Below are 17,092 nucleotides of genomic sequence, written 5' to 3' on the forward strand. Positions count from 1 at the left end.
GAAATACAGAAAATACAACTAAATACAACGTGTTCTTCGACGTCAAAAAGCTACACTTACATGTACAAATCAGGGTTTATTGTATATTACATATACCAAAAATGAAAAACAGACAAAATGTTCAAATGTTTTCATTTCATTCTTATATGTGGGGTCAAGCAGACTGCAAGGCATATTCCACATGCACGCTTTCTTTATACAACTCACTGCAACACTTGTATCTGGCAAAGTTCTTTCTTCAAAATAAAAGTAGGGGGGCAAAACATAGCTCTGTTACACCACACCTGTGTGCCTGTGGCTCTGTAGGCTAAAATGTATTTACATCCATAATCAAAATCACGTTTTTGTTGATTAATGATTACTATATGTGGCCATAATGACCAATGAAAAACAACGAAAACCCTCACTTTTGTGCTTTATGGCCAGATCTTTTGTTTTATTTTGGCAGGCACCCGGATGTTGTCACTCTGTGCCGGTGAACCAAGCAGTAATTTCTGCTGCTGTGTTAGCTTGCTGATCCTTCAATACAGTCACACACAAAAAACGTTATTCTCCAGCGTTTTTGGACCCTGTCGTCATCTTGTCAAGATTGTAAACTTTTCACTGACACACGCAGGTAATTAAGTTATTTTTTTACTTTGTCAACTTTTGGGCTTGCGCAAGCCGGGCTAGCCAGTTCATGCTACATGATGCTAATAGTTGTTGTCAAGTAACATAAGTTGAAAATCGTCCCTTCGGTGCAAAGCAGTTGTCTTTTTCTGTTACATATACAGTTCGAACTGTGTAGATTTTAATGCGAATCAAAAGTAGTGATTTGCTGTCATTAATAAATGTGCAATTCGAAGGAGCAACTTGGTGAGGTGTTAAAAACAATTCAATTGTAAAGTTTGTTGCTGGTGTCAGTGAGTTAATAATTCGTTTTCTTGCTCTGAAGTCTTGATACTAACTAATGTTGCGCATTTGGTGAAAGTTAAACGTGTTTTTCCATTTTTCCCCACATATCAGCATGGCTCCCATCTTTCTTTTGGTGTGTTTTTGTGTGTTGCATTATAAGAAATAGGAGAATAAGTCGGGAGGACTCCACACGTGTCTGGCAAGATGGAGGCTGCTTCTTCCTGAGAGGAAGAGGAGGAAGATGGAAAGCATACACGCTCTCCTGTTGGATGAGGATGCCTGCAGTCTCCTAAATGAACACCAACAAGCAGCATTCATCTTTGATTGGCTCACCCGCCTAAAGAAGCTCCTCCCATCCAGCGACAGGGTGAGTGGCCCGAATGTCGTCTTCTGCTTCTTCCTGTTGTCACCCAACCGTCTTTGGAAAAAAGCTAAAAGTGCATTCCAGGAAACGCAAACATGAGCGCCTCTCTCCTTCCTTCAGGCTGTCATCAAGCAGAACCAGCGGCGGCTAGTAGACCAGCTGTCAGGTGTTCTGATCGGCTCCCCCGGTCCGCCCACTCGAGGCCTGCTGGCCCACTGCCTGGCCCTGATATTTTGCCTCGGAGACCCCGTCCCGTCAAGTCTGCTGGTGGAGAGGTGTAATGACATTGTCCGCTTCAAGGACGACTCGCCGTCGGGTCTCCCCAACCGACTGTGAGTCACGCCGGCCTAAAATGGGGCCAACAACCCGCCGAGTTTTCTTTTAGATGTTGTCATGCGACCGTGTGTGCTCAGGGCGGCCGTCGCATGTCTGGGTGCCATGTTCGAGCAGCTGGGGCGGATGCTCGGTGGTCTCTTCAAGGACACGCTGGCCCACCTATTGAAAGCCATGAAGAATGCTGAGGTCAGTCGGTGCTTCCACAACGCATCCATCAGACGGGAGGAACTCATTGGCCTCTTCCATCACATGTTCACCTCTTGGTGTCCATTTTTGACTTCATTCATTCATTCATTCATTTTCTAGTGCTGGAGCCTATCCCAGCTGTCTTGTACACCCTGGACTGGTGGCCAGCCAATCACAGGGCACATATAGACAATCAACCATTCACACTCACATTCATACATGCACGGGGAGAACATGCAAACTCCACACAGAGATGGCCGACGCCCCATTTTTAACTTTTAGGGCAAAAATGTTTTAATTCTGCTCCTTTCAGTCTCAGGGTCGTTGTGAGATCATGGCGAGCCTCGAGAAGATGCTTCGAGGTTTGGGGGTCAGTGCTGCGTCAGGTCACCGGGATGTCTACAAGGCGGCCAGGACCTGTTTGACGGACCGCTCCATGGCGGTACGCTGCGCCGCCGCCAAGGTGATTCCCTTCATTAACTTCACATCAACATTTTTGCCATATGTGATTGACGGAAAGCAGCAAATGAGTGACATTTAACCATATATGGTCATTTCAGCATGTCAACTCAAGTACTGAACTAAGGCTGTATCACAGTACGCAGTATACATAGCATCTAATGTACATCTAATATACCCGCCATCATGGTGGCAGTGTTTGCTCGAACTGCAGCGGGAGGCAACGTTCCTGTGGAGCAGCGAAATGGAAAATGTGACCACATTGTGCTTCAGGGCCTTTGAAGGCTCTGACCATGACGTACGCGTGTCTGTGGCCAAACTGCTCGGAACTCTTCTGGCGGCAGCGTTGGACCCCAGAAATGACAGCGGTACGTGCCGGTTGATGTGGTCATTGAAGTATTCATAGGTTGATGTTTATGTCTGAAAACATACCTCAAGTCAGTAAAGGTTCAACGGAGCAAACTTGCGCCATCTTTTTTTTCTCCAGCTGCCTCCAGACAAGGTGGGCGGGGTCGCAGTGCCCTGGAGGAGGTGATGGACCTGTTGTCAGCGGGGTTTGTTAGGGGTGGAGCCGGCTTCCTGCGGGTCAGCGGCGATATGTTAAAGGGGATCAGCTCTGTGAGCAAGGAAGTGCGCATCGGCGTCACCCAGGTGCGTCGCCGTGAGCCGATGGCGTTTACTCTCCTTACTCCTCATCCTCCTTTTCCTCCTCAGGCATGTGTGGTCTTTGTGTCCGCACTTGGCGGGCCCTGGCTGGAGGCTAACTTCTCATCATTCCTATCACTGCTCATGGCGCTGGTGTCCAACGTCAGGGCCACACCAACGCCAGGCGACGCCATCATGATGCGCCGCTGCGTCTCCTTCATCCTCAGGAGCACCGTGGGCTCCCTCCTTGGCGAGAAGGCTCAGAGCAACGTCGCCAGACACCTCTGCTTGGCCGTGGCGGCACAGAAACAAGCTTTTGGTGAGCTTTTGATGACTGCAGTAAACACACGCGTTGTCATTGCAGTCAGGCCATTTCCACACAAATGTGGGTATTTTTTTTCTCATGACACAAACCAAAAAGCTCATGTTTACCTGCCACACACAAACACTGAAGCTGGATACTTTGAAAATCTCCAAACAAAAGACAAATGTTTACGCAAAAAGACTTTCAATTCATGTACATTCACTGTTGTTACAGACAAATTGCTTCAAAATAAAAGATGTGTGTGTGTGTGTGTGTGTGCAGAAGCAGCGTGGACTGATGGGAAGCTGGAGAACAAAGTTTGTTCTGACATCACTTCCAGTCAGCACGCGTTGATCTGCTGTCTTCTGGAACTGGGAGCTCTGATGCAAGGATTGTGCTCCACCATCGCACCCCTCTTGAGTGACAGCAGCACAGGTCAGGCTTATTTCCGCACACACGCATATCAGATTATGTAGGACTACAGTACCACTCTCAATAAATATGAGGCATCAGCAATACTGTCTACTCTATATTACTGTTGTTGATGTTATGCTTGCTCAGCTATTAGCTAACTGTCATTAGCAAACTGTAGCTAGCTAATGTTGGCTACAGTAGAGGCAATGAGCACTAAATACCTATAAATATGACTACAAATCCTTCACATTACAAAGACAAAACCACAAATTTGCTAGTAATATATAATAGGAGTATACATACCAACAAAAACATAAAGATCACCTCAAATCTCCATGGCGACCATTGAACTGTTCACCACTTTATTCCACAAAAACAGATGTATGGTGGCACCCCTAAATAATCATGTATTGGAAAAATATTTTGTATGTGTTGTTATATATATTGGAACACTTTTAGTACCCAGCCATATCAAAATTCAATAATTGTGTTTTTTGATGCACCCTAATATATATATATTTTTTGAGATATGGCTTTTTTTGGCAGTCCTGCCATGAAGTCCGGCATCCTGAAGTGGGCGCTTCACTGTTTGATACCGACACTGGTGTTTGACGCCTACTATTTAGTGCAGCTGCCACACTCTCAGATATTTGTCTTCTTGCACAGTTGTGCATCGTTTTTGTGTCCTTGTTAGACCCAGTTTGTGCTGCTCTCTGAAGGGAGTAGTTAACAGCATGGTAAGAGATTTTAGTTTTGGTTTAGATTTTTAGATGTCTTTTCTAATCATCTATTAGCCTTTATAAAATGATGAACTTGGATTAGCAGCCATACCAGGAGATTGATAAGTTGTTGATAGTAGGCCTCCATGCAAAAATGTAGATTTGTGAAATGGATAAAAATGTTTGTGAAATGCATGAAAATGTGTTTGTCTTTGAAAAACAAAGACTTTTGCAAGTGATCCCAAACTTAGGTAGTGTGTGTGTGTGTGTGTGTATATATATATATATATATATATATATATATATAATTTATGTGTGTGTGTCTGTGTCTAGCCTTCCTGGACTCCGTGGTGCCCGTTCTCCTTCACCCAATCTCTTCGGTCCGACTGGCTGCTGCCTGGTGCCTGCGTTGTGTCGCCATGGCAATGCCATCCCAGTGCTCCTTGCTGCTGAATCGCTGCACGGAGCGACTGGCAGCCTTGAAGTCTTCCCCCGAGGCCGTGGCTGGCTATGGAGCTGCAGTCGCCGCCCTGGTGGCTGCAGTGCAGCACTGCCCCCTGGGAATACCACACGCCAAGGGCAAGGTAGGCCGCACACGCCTTTTAACGTCCATCGGCCCCGTCCGTGATCATGCTTTGCGTGCCTGTCCAGGTGGTTCTGGATCTCGCCGAGGACTTGCTGCGTTCCGCCTCTCAGAACAGTCGTATCTCTCTGCAGAGGACGCAAGCTGGCTGGTTGCTCGTCTCCTCTCTCTCCACTCTGGGTACCAATACAGGCAGGGTCATTATTTAAGTGTCACCTTTTATTTTGGTCATTTTGTGTGTGTGCATCCAGGTCCAGACGTTGTGGATCAGCACCTCCCACGCCTCGTGCTCCTTTGGCGCTGCGTGTTCCCCGCGTCCCTCAGAGAGCAGGAGATGGAGCTGAGGCGCGGGGACTACTTTACGTGGAAAGTTACACTGGAGGGTCGAGCCGGGGCGCTCTGTGGTCGGTGTCTGCACACAAACACGGACTACCAAATTGTTAGGGATGTTTGCTGCAGTGTGCGCTTGTGTATCTGAACAGCAATGAAGATGCTGCTGCTGCACTGCAAGGAGCTCGCCACCGATGATGTCATCGGTCGTCTCCTCACGCCAATCACATGTGCTGTTGGCCTCCTCCCAAAGTCAGTCACTGGTCTTGCGAAGTCTCGGCTGGATTCACCTTCTGGATCGGGTCACAGCACTGACAGATTTTTCTGGTTTGTGCAGACTTCCTGCTCTTATCGGATCGTACGGCGCTTGCGTTGGCGTCTGGACGCTCGTCTACCGGCTGCGAGTGTACGAGCTGCTCGCCATGCTGCCACCGCACATCTACCAAGGTACTGCCGCCATCTTCTCACTCATCAACTTCCTCAGCCTTGCTTCTTCCCGAGTTATGGAAGAGAGACAATCAGAAGTAGCGTAGTTGGATTTTCTACCTCCAAAACGATATCGTACGCGGCAATATTGCAACAACTGCGACACTTTGCATTCATGATGATGGTGTCTAATTTCTTTTTTTCAGAGAGTTTTGGTTTGGTGATGAACCAGCTGGTGTCTGACCTTCTGGTGCTGGAGAACCTCAACCAGCCCTGCCCTGAGCTCACCTTCTTGCACGCCCTTTGTCACCGTGACGACATGCTGCTGCTCGGCCCCACCCTCCAAGAAAGCGAGCACAGATTCGTTGAGGATGAGGTGATTTTGTCTGAGAAGTAGTCACATGATGCACCCAACCCAAACTAAGTTCTTCTCCCGAACTGAGCCTGTCTGCCACCTTTAATGATGTCATGATGTGTCGCAGCTGCATGTCGCGGCAGGCTCGCTGGAAAACGACCCCTTTGCTGTCTGCGAGGGAAGCGAGGAAGCCCCCGCGCCTCTTCTCCCCGCCACCGCCCTGACTGGTGCCGCCATACACCTCTTCGGACTCCTTTTCCCACACATCATCTCGGCTCAGAGGTCTGTCTGCATTTTATGTCCTCGGACACTACAAGTTGGATTGTTTTGGTTTGTTTGGGATGGTCCCGCTTCATCTCTGCTCTGTGTGTCCCAGAGTGAAGATTCTAGAACAGTTTGTAGAGACCCTGAAACAGCTGAAGGGTCAACGCCACAAGACTGTCCAGACGCACGTGTGTGCCGCCATCTGTAGTCTACTCAAGGTACTACACTCGGTGGATGACGCTTTTTTCACTATTTCACTGACTAAACACTAAAAAGAAAAAAAGATTAAAGACACACCTTTTTAATCAGGCTTTTAACTCATATTTTTAAACTTTTCTTATGTTTTTATCTTTTTAGTCCTATTTTATGCTTTTAGTCTTTAGCTTTCAACTCCAGTGTTTCCTCGGGTCTGCTGAGGGGGCGCCATCCTTGGGTCCCTTTGACCCGGCCGGCTGGGGGTTCCTCCCTTTTATTGTGGGTGTCCGCCCGTCTGTCGGAGTCAGGGGGCCCGGGTGCTGGTCCCCCGATAGCACGGCGTGCGGCTCCTCCCAGTGTGGACGGCCCCAAAGGTGGCGTTTCCTTGATCCTCAATACCATGCCATGTCTCCCTAGTGTGTGTGTGTGTGGGTGTGGGTGTGGGTGGGTGGGTGTATGTGTGTCTAGTATGGAGGGTGGGGCTTTCTTAGTAATTCATTCATTCATTCATTCATTTTCTACCGCTTTTTCCTCACGAGGGTCGCGGGGGGTGCTGGAGCCTATCCCAGCTGTCTTGGGGCGAGAGGCGGGGTACACCCTGGACTGGTGGCCAGCCAATCACAGGGACATATAGACAAACAACCATTCACACTCACATTCATGCCTATGGACAATTTGGGGTCACCAATTAACCTAGCATGTTTTTGGAATGTGGGAGGAAACCGGAGTACCCGGAGAAAACCCACGCATGCACGGGGAGAACATGCAAACTCCACACAGAGATGGCCGAGGGTGGAATTGAACCCTGGTCTCACCACTAGACCGCCGTGCCGCCTTTCTTAGTAATTGTTTTTCCTTTTAATTGTGGTAATTGTTTTTAATTCTATAAAGCACTTTGTGTTTCATGTCTTTTGCAGGAAAAGTGCTATACAAATAAAGTTGATTTGATTTAAATAGCTCATTGTTCTCTTCAATTAGCACCCGGGCACCACCCAAGGCCTTCTGGGGTCAGAGGAGGCTCGTCTCCCGGTAGTGTCTCTCCTGATGGCGGCGCTGGAAAGCTCTAGCCCTCTTCTACGCTGCGTGGCAGCTGAGGGCCTTGCTCGTCTTGTGCAGGTCGTAGGAGATGCAGGCTTCACCGTGTCTGTGTCACTGCTCTGCTTGGACAGGTGGGACGTAACTGTGGTGTATGGAATTATGCGTGTGTAAATATGCGTATGTGTATTTATATCTATATGTATAATTAGCATGGTCTACGTTGTGCGTCCAGGCTAAAGACTGCTCGGGATAGCGCTTCTCGCAGTGGCTGCTCTCTGGCACTGGGGGCGCTGCACCGCTACGTTGGAGGCATCAGCTCGCCACAACATCTCTCCACCTGTCTCGGAGTGCTCTTCACGCTGAGTCAGGACGGCACGTCACCCGAGGTTCAGGTAGGCACTCGCTTTGCGTGGTTCCTGTGTCGTCTTGGAAACCAAACGAAAGATGTGCGTTTCTTTCAGACATGGTCACTCCACAGTCTTGCCCTGGTGGTGGACCTATCCTGTGGGCTGTATCACGCCCATGCCAATCCGTCCTTTGCGCTGGTGCTGCGACTGTTGCTCTTGGCTCCGCCCACCCACCCAGAGGTCCACTGCAGCCTTGGCCGCTGCCTGCACGCCCTCATCACGTGCCTTGGCCCCGACCTGCAAGGTAGGACACGCCTCTCTTGGTTCACCGATGCCACATGGAGGAACACGAACATGGTATGGTTTTTGCCAGGGGAGGGGCCTGCTGTGACCGCATTACGCTCCAGTTGTATGGTGGCCTGTGGTGCCATGCAGGCCACGCCCCACTGCCTGGTTCAGGCCTCCGCCATTTCCTGCCTGCAGCAGCTACACATGTTCTGCCCGCAACATGTTCACCTGGCCAGCCTCGTCCCTGCACTCTGTGTGAGCACACACACACACACACACGTACACACACACACCTCATGGAGATACTTCTTACACTTTAGGAAAAATCAACCAGAAACGTCCTGTAACTATGGAAACATGGCTGCTCGCACATGGTTATCCAGGCATTGTGGCATGTGTGTATTAAACCCTGTGTCATGTCTTACAGGAGCTCTTATTGGAACATTCCATGTTGGTAGGTGCTCCATCCGACTTTGCGGGGGGAAGCTTAACGCTTTAAACTTATTCATGTTTGACTTTGTGTTTACAACTCACCGTGTGCTTTGTGTGTTTTTCTCATTAACACAATCAAATACAATAATTAATAACTTCTGTTTGCGTTTCTCAGTGTTTCCTTCAAAAGAAAGCATCCAAACTTTGCTACTTGAAATGCTTGTTGCTTTGGAGGTCATGAACTTAGTAGCTTCCAGACTTGTTTTTTTACGTCACGTATCTGTGGAAGTTTAAAGGACGAAGAGATGGAACAACCACTGTGACGTGCACTAATGGACTCGTTCATTAACGGCAAAGATCACTCGCATGTCAACGCTCCACCCACACACTGTGTGGAGGGATGTACGCTTCTCTGATCATCACACGACACCCAACACACTTTGACCTGTTCGTGTATGTGTGCATGTCAGGCAAACCTGTGCAGCTCCCATCTGTGTTTGCGGCGGGCCGTGGTGGCGTGCCTGAGGCAGCTGGTACAGCGGGGGGCGCGAGAGGTGTGTGAGCTGGCTGTGGCGCAGTTCAAAGAACTGCAGAGACGAGACCACACACAAATGGGTGAGACACACACACACACACACACACAATACTTCTTCCTTGAACATCAGCGATGATGGAGTGTGATAAGATATGGGAGTGACACTGTGATGTCACCTGCAGATGTCACCATCAAAGAAGTGGGCCTGGAAGGAGCTCTCGTCTCTCTGCTGGACCAGGAGTCTGACCCAGGACTCCGGAGTGATATCCAGGAGACTTTGGTACACATGATTGCATCCAGTGCCACCAGTGGTATGCTCCGACACTGGCTCAAACTCTGCAAGGATGTCCTGTCTGCGTCTACCGGTGGGTCACATGACAGATGACAACACACAACACTGTCCACATGGGAATGCTCCTGTCTTTTCTTTTTTGTTTGTTTTTTTGGTTTTTGACGGTTTAAAAAATGTTTTCGTTCACACCAAACTACAGAAGAATATATCATCTAGACCAGTGATTTTCAACCACTGTCCCGCGGTACACTAGTGTACCTTGAGAAAGCGTCAGGTGTGCCGTGAGGAATTATCCAATATCACTTTTATAATTAACATTTATTAATCATCATTTGCAAATATTATGTCAATAGCCATTATGTCAATAGTATACATGGACCCAAATATTCCAATTCACTTTGCTTTATTTGCTCAAACGGAAAGAATTGAACAGGGATGGAATATTCCTTTAACCCAGGGGTCTCAAACTCAATTTACTTGGGGGCCACAGGAGCTAGGGTCTGGGTGAGACTGGGCCACATCAGGTTTTCCAATAAAAAAAACCCCGCATTTATTAAAAACAGAAAAATCTACAAACTTTTTCAGTGCTTTGGTTCCGATTTTCTACAATAAAAGCTCTGATAAAACATTCCACTGTTGTCTGCACAAAATAAGATGAAAAATAAACAAATCAAGAATAAAGAAAATCAATCAATCATTAATAAATAAATATAATAATAATAATAATAATAAAACGGCAAATAATAAAAACTTAAGAAACCACATATAGTTGGTGGGTAGACAAATGATTTTTTTCAGATTAAAATGAACAAAGCATTATTAGAGCCCTGTAGACATGACAAAACACGACTATAGTCACATTTATACTCTTTTTATTGACAACATATTGCGCAACTGCAGGGTCTTGAGACACATGCTAACTCGCAAACTAGAGAGCTAGCGACCTAAACGGTAGCCTTCAAGTTATTTCCTTTAAACTTAAATAGCCAAAAAATTACCACTTCCACACAGATAGGGAGGATAACTATTAACAGTTATTTAACCTTTAACATGAACATGAATCAAACGTAATAAATTTTGTCTGGGTACATGATACCATACAGCATCCATATCAAACTTGCGCGGGCCGCACTAACATTAAACTTTCATTCAAAAGGCAGGGGACTCAAACAAGTGTCCTGCGGGCCACATTCGTGTGAGGTCGTGGGGACATTTTGTAACATTTTTGGTTAGTGGTGTGCCACAAGATTTTTCCAATGTAAAAAAAAAAACGTGCCGTGGCTCAAAAAAGGTTGAAAATCACTGGTCTAGACTTTAAGAATTGTCATTTTGGCACTTTAGACAACAAAATATCAGGAGAATGTCGACTGGGGTGAGTCATGCTAGTCGAAATATTCAGATATTATGTTGGCTTGTCATGAAATCTCACTTATGGTCACGTGACTGTGACGGGTGGCTGTCATTATCGTTTTCAAAATAGCTTGTCAGGTCACCCAGAAAGTCGTTTCTGGGTGGATGAGAGGCTGAAACGATAAAATACTTTCCACGCGGATAGTCCCTAAATCCTTAAGAATTGTTACACTTGACATTTGAGGTGTCAAAGATTTTCCTGATTACCGCAGATCGGGGCGCTACCTTGGAGGCGGGTCAAGAAGACGACGACCCCGTCCAGGACGATGACTCGTCTGTCTTCAGAGCCCGGCCCGAGTCCGCTGGCCCTTTCAAGGCGCTGCGCTGGTCCACGCGCTGCTTTGCGATGGAGTGCGTGTGTCGCATCATTGCACAGTGTCAGAAAGACGACCCGGCTCACTTTGACTTGGCCTTGGCTCAAGACAGATGCCTGAACACCTCCACCGGTAGGACCGCCACAGATACAATATCTGGTTGTGGCTGGTTGACCCCAGCGGCCTCTGTGACCCCTGTCCTTTGTCCCCTCAGACTTTCTGGTCCTTCACCTCGGCGATCTGGTGCGCATGGCATTTATGGCGGCAACGGATCACAGTGACCAGCTGCGACTGGCGGGTCTGCACACACTCCTGGTCATCATTAGACAATTCTCAGCCATCGCAGAGCCCGAGTTTCCAGGTCATGCAATCCTGGAGCAGTACCAGGCCAACGTAAGCGACACTCTGGACCATGCATACGAATGCATCCAAACTGGAACTTAATCATGTGTGTGCGTGAAGGTCGGAGCTGCTCTGAGACCAACCTTCAGTGCCGACGCACCTCCCGATGTCACAGCAAAGGCCTGTCAGGTAACCAGCCATCACTAATCATTTAATCAGCGGCTGACACCTTTTGACCTTTGGCAGGTCTGCAGCGCCTGGATAGCGAGCGGCGTGGTCAGCGACCACCGTGATCTCCGGCGCGTCCACGAGCTCTTGGCCAGCTCCTTGGCCAAGGTCCAGACAGGCAGGGACCTGTGCAGTCAACTTTACAATGAGGCTGCCGTTACCATGGAAACGCTGGCTGTTCTTAAGGCCTGGGCACAGGTGATCCAAAGTCCAAAGTTGTGTTATCTTTCGAACACATGGAGTCTGACCTGCGGTTTACATTGTTTACATTACTCAGGTTTACATTGTAGCCGTCCAGAGGAGTTCACAGGAGACAGACCCAGATAGGACCGGTGGACTGGTTCCTGACGGCACCGAGTCCGAGTCTGGAGGGACGAGCCTGCTGGCGCTGGTCCACGCCGATCTATCGAAGCTGAGCCGCCTGTGGCTGGCGGCACTGCAGGACTGCAGCATGTTGCTGCTCCCGCAGGAACCGGCTTCACAAGTACCTGAGCCAGGTTTGAGTTTTTCAGTGAACTCTCAGTACCCCTGCTAGACACTTCCAGGAAACTGTACACTAACGCAGTATGTCATCTTCAGGAGGTTCCTTCTACACCGCAGAGACGGCCAACCAGACCGTCACTCACTTCTCGTCGTCCTGGGCTCCCATCTTGCATGCCACCTCGCTGTGGCTCCACAGCACAGGTCAGCTCGTCCTCGTCTCCCTGCAAATCAGCTTCAGTGTTAAACGGGCGTCTTGTGTGTTTCAGGTTTTGTCATGTCTGACGATGCCCCTGCCAACCTGTCCAGACCGGTCACACCCACCTCCATGGGCCACAGTGGCTCTGTGCGCGGGGCCAAGAGTCCCGAAGACATCAACGTGGAGCGACTCCACCTAATTCTTGGTAACGTTCATCTGGTGGCTTTGATGGCCTTGTTGTTGTCGCCGCTCATCCTGCTTGTGTGTATCAGGCCTCAGCGTGCACTTCCTGTGCTCGCCTCACTCCGAGGAACAGATGGAGAACATCACTTCCTGTTTGCAAGCGCTCCAGGCGCTGCTGGACGTCCCGTGGACGCGAGCCAAGATAGCAAGTGACCAGGTAAGACAGTAGAACCAGCTCTCTGAAGATCTGAAGGATCTACTATGTTGGATCGAGAGTCAGACTGAAGTCCAGATCATGCGTGTATGTGTAGGTGCTGAGTGTAGAACTGCTCAGCGTGCTCCACAGACTGATGGTCACCAGAGAGGCGGCGTCCATCCAGGCGTTGATGTTGGACTTGCTAAGTCAGATAGTGACATCCACCCAGGAGCACATCAGAGAAAAACGGCACAGTGCTGAAGGTGAGCGTGCATGCATGCCTCCATGAGGAGCTTCAAGTCACTGTGTCCTCCTCGGAGATCTCATAGAAACATTCTTGTTTCAGTGGATGATGGCGCATCCGAGAAGGAGACCCTGCCAGAATTTGGGGAGGGACGGGACACTGGGGGCCTGATACCTGGACGCTCGCTGGTTTTTGGAGCGCTGGAGATCTGCCTGTGCGTGCTGGTCCGCAAACTTCCCAAACTCAGTCCTAAATTATCTGGAACCAGACCAACCGGTGAGTACGAAGGTTCCTCAAATGCTGACTTTGATGTGTGGGCGTGTGACTGACAGGATCTGTGTATTTGCGCGTCCAGGTCCAGGGGGGACCCTGTGGAGTCTGAACAACAGCGATTGTCACCTCGTGGCTTCCGCTTTGTGTGTCCTGTCTCAGCTGCCGTCCATCTGCTCACCACAAGGTGACAAAACGCGCTGATGATGTCATCATCATGAACAGCAAAGGTAAAGCTGATGGTTTGATGGTTGTTCTGCAGGAAGTGTGTCCATCCTGCCTACAATTCTCTACCTGCTCCTCGGAGTTCTCCGAGAGTTGGCGTTCCAACCCAGCACACGCACCGGTAACGCATGCACACAGACCTGTGAGGTATCTGCTCAGCCTAACCTAGCCTAGCCTGCCACTTCAGAACCACACATGTGTCCTCTACCGGAGAACCTGGAAGTGGGCTCAAAAGGGCCCAGGAGGGTGATCCACGCAGTTCTGCAAGCACTGAAGGTAGTGTTGACATCATCGATGAGTCGCCAGGAGAAAAGCGGGGGAGCGTGGGAGATGATGCTGCGCTCTGCTCTCGGCACGCTACTGGACCTGTGGAACGCTGGTACGTGCACACACGGGCACAACTTCATTGGTTTATTGCTTGGTAGTAGGTGGTGAAACGGTCTGGTTCATCAGACTTTAAATGGTAATGGTTTAATTTCATTTGAACATGCATCAGATTACAATTGAATGCATCCCATAATCAGTTCCCAGTTCCACATGTCCAAAAGGAGTAGGAAGAAGCAAAGCTTATTAAATCCTACCCCTCCATCTGGTACTTTTACAATCAGTAACTGTTACATTTGTTCACTTCCTGTTTTCCATAATGCAGTTTAAGGTTGTTTTTTTTGTTTTTTTTTAATAATGCACCTCATACCGAAGTAGGAGGTGATATGAGCATCCAATGACATAATGGTTACCATAGTAACTATCAATATAGTGATATATATAGCACATCATGACTGGTTCAAGACTCTTCATCCTTGTATTTAGCAAACATCAACTGCTTGTATTGTTTCTTGAATTGGCTCATCGTTGTGCATTGTTTGATTTCCTTACTCAATCCATTCCATAGTTTGATTCCACATACTGAAATGCTATGGCTAGCATAACGTAGTCCTAGCATAGAAGTGTTTCAAATGTACTTCTTCCCTGAGATCATATTTCTCCTCTCTTGTAGAGAAGTATTGGATGACATTTTTAGCTAATTGCTTATTTTTAGCCTTATGCATTATTTTAGCTGTTTGACGATTTAACTATATCAGCAAGTTGAAGTATTTGTGATTTTAGAAATAAGGAGTTAGTATGTTCTCTGTAGGCGGCATTATGAATTATCCTTGGTGTAATCCAGTAAAATAAAACAAGAGTTATGAACAATAGCATTCGCCATGATGTAATCGTGTTAAAATACTATGGAAAAATTAAATGTTATCTGCATATGTTGAGGTTGGATTTAAAACTACAAAATCCTACCCTAACTCCAAAGGGTTAGTCATTGTGTGTGTGTGTGTGTGTGTTGCATTCAGGGCCCATTGGTGTGGATCCCATCATCCTCCTCACAGCACTGACCATCTTCCTCGTGTCCGCTGGTCCAAATGTTTGTTTGGTGCAGCCGCTGCACACACTCAGTCTGCAACGCTTCTCCACCAGCATGGACGCCAAGGACCCACGGGTCAGTGACCACGCGCGTGCGTTGGTGGGCCTTACCTCGTGACTTCCCCCCGTGCTTGAACCCAACTGTGCAACACTTAACAGCCGCACCACCAACGACAAATTTTTGATGGCTCCTGAGTTGATTAAAATGTATTTCATTTGAATGTTCTTCAGGAGGCCACTCGATGCTTTCAGTTGCTGGCTCTGCTCTTTGGAGCCCACCAGGAGGTTTCTGTCCCATACATTCGGGCCCTCGGACCGCCACTGCTTCGATTCCTTCAGGTGCTCCACCAGACTCGATTGTCGGTAGCGATCCATGTTTGACTGACTGCGGTTGCTTGCAGAAGGTGGAGCGGTGTCGTCCTCAGTGCCCAGAAGAGCTGCAGGTGGTTCTGGAGGGCGTCAGAGCCATGGAGGTTTTGGTGCAGGCCGCTGCAGAGTCCCAGCGTGAGTGGATTGCGTTGAGGTCAAAGAGTCAGTCGTTTTTTTTTCCCCAGCCGTAACGTGTGTCTGTGTGACCTTCAGGTTCCTCATTGGTGGCCATCTTGTTCCCTCTGCTCATCTCCTTCCTGCTGGACGAGAATGCTCTGTCTTCTGCTCCTGCAGCGTCTCGCGCTCTCCATGAGGCAGCGCTCAAGGACCTCATGCGCCTGGGTCCCCAGCACTTGGACGTCTTCAGGTGAAACCAGATTAGCGAATTCTGCTAAGTTGCATTCTGGCCAGGATGTTCTGAAAGTTTTTCTTCTTCCGTCAGGTCTCTCATCACAACTTGTCCTCACTTCAAGTCTCGCCTGGAAGCTGCCCTCAAAGGAACCCAGGAGAGTGCTGTGAACGCTAAAGGTAGCAGCGCTAACTCTACCTCCCGCAGGGCAGCAAAGTCCTCTCCCAGCATCACGCTCAAAACCAACTTCCTGTAAGGTCAATGACCCCTGCAGTAGGACGCAGGATGTGACATCTGTATCCAAAATCTGTAGGTCACTGCCATCATTTGTTTTTATTTGATCACTTAAGACACCAGTCTATGCTCGACGCATCATCCATGGCCGCTCTGTTGCTTCTGCCTTCAGAGCTTTCCGTCTCGTGTGATCAATTCCACACAAAGTCAATCACCACCAGGCTGAAAATCGTGCTTGCTTGTAATTGTACAGTAAAAGTGTGAGTGACAATGCAAACACGGTATGTCCAGTTGGACAAAACTACTGGAGTGGACTTGAGCACAACGTGCAAAACATCCTCATCCTGGGTTAGCAAACACAAAACCATCAAAATCTTCACTTAATTCAGAAGGACGCAGCCTGACAAATTTTGAGCCTGCAAACTTTGTAATGATAAAAACACAAACAAGCTCACACCTGATTTTGTTATATTTTTGTAGCGGAATGTAAAATATAAGCCTAAAAGGAACATTTGACCATCAGCACTTTACATCAACAACACTAATGTGTGAATACACTAATGTAATCTTTTACACATGAATCAAAGTGGAAAACCTGACAATAAAGCATTGAAGAAACACCAAACGGAAAATAAAGTGGTAAAATCATTATTTGGCTTTTTTATTTGCTTTCTGATTACTTGAGAAACTTCCTTCATTTGTCTTACTTGACATCACATCCTGTGAAATCTCACGAAATCAGAACCTGTAAATGCCCAATACACGTGTTACATCCAGTCATGTCGTGTGCCCTTGCCAGGTCTTACAAATGTCAATATGGGGTATTAAACTTTTTTTTACTTTTTTTTAATTTTTAAAGAGCCAAGTTAACATTTTTTGCCCAGTGTTTGATATTTCCGAGCCGTAAGGCAATACTCGAACGTCACACAGCCAGTCAGCTGACTCCCATGCCCAGGCCTGTGTGTGTAGTTTTCCTTCCTGCTATAAAAGGTACAATATCATAAAATGTGGGAAATGAACAAGGAAATTGTGATCGTTCATTAGAATATCCACCAGCATCCCATTACCCTTCAATTTTTTTTATTTTTTTTTAGAATTTGTTGTAGCTCAACTATGTTATTTTACTGGTGTGCTTCTTTTACTGGCTCGACTTGACTAGCTACATGATGTGTTATACCCATGTTGCCATGTTATAGAGCAGACCATAATCGGTGAGGACTTTTTTTCCAC

General features: G+C 47.8%; 1 protein-coding gene across 2 annotated transcripts; it reads left to right on the forward strand.

Moving 5' to 3' along the window:
* Positions 1 to 473: 473 nt before the first annotated feature.
* On the forward strand, positions 474 to 16,504 carry heatr5a (HEAT repeat containing 5a). 2 transcript variants are annotated; one of them, XM_078796243.1, is made up of 42 exons: positions 474 to 616; positions 1,055 to 1,261; positions 1,379 to 1,590; positions 1,672 to 1,780; positions 2,094 to 2,243; positions 2,436 to 2,607; positions 2,727 to 2,890; positions 2,954 to 3,203; positions 3,471 to 3,623; positions 4,655 to 4,905; positions 4,973 to 5,084; positions 5,156 to 5,308; positions 5,387 to 5,486; positions 5,572 to 5,681; positions 5,867 to 6,036; positions 6,143 to 6,297; positions 6,392 to 6,497; positions 7,453 to 7,643; positions 7,745 to 7,904; positions 7,974 to 8,163; positions 8,233 to 8,402; positions 8,575 to 8,601; positions 9,050 to 9,194; positions 9,297 to 9,479; positions 11,029 to 11,262; positions 11,345 to 11,523; positions 11,593 to 11,661; positions 11,719 to 11,898; positions 11,978 to 12,197; positions 12,280 to 12,384; positions 12,450 to 12,584; positions 12,652 to 12,779; positions 12,874 to 13,021; positions 13,105 to 13,278; positions 13,358 to 13,459; positions 13,535 to 13,618; positions 13,685 to 13,876; positions 14,841 to 14,986; positions 15,142 to 15,249; positions 15,312 to 15,414; positions 15,493 to 15,646; positions 15,722 to 16,504. In XM_078796243.1, exons 2-42 carry the CDS (start codon positions 1,136 to 1,138, stop codon positions 15,882 to 15,884), a joined length of 6,183 nt encoding a protein of 2,060 aa, XP_078652369.1. In that variant the 5' UTR covers positions 474 to 616; positions 1,055 to 1,135; the 3' UTR covers positions 15,885 to 16,504. The 2 variants fall into 2 exon arrangements, with proteins under 2 accessions (XP_078652369.1, XP_078652370.1); XM_078796244.1 differs by lacking the exon at positions 8,575 to 8,601.
* Positions 16,505 to 17,092: the final 588 nt, after the last annotated feature.

This window comes from Doryrhamphus excisus, linkage group LG14, assembly GCF_037039965.1.
Source record: "Doryrhamphus excisus strain RoL-2023G ecotype Guam linkage group LG14, RoL_Dexc_Guam_v1.1, whole genome shotgun sequence".
Taxonomy (NCBI): domain Eukaryota; kingdom Metazoa; phylum Chordata; class Actinopteri; order Syngnathiformes; family Syngnathidae; genus Doryrhamphus; species Doryrhamphus excisus.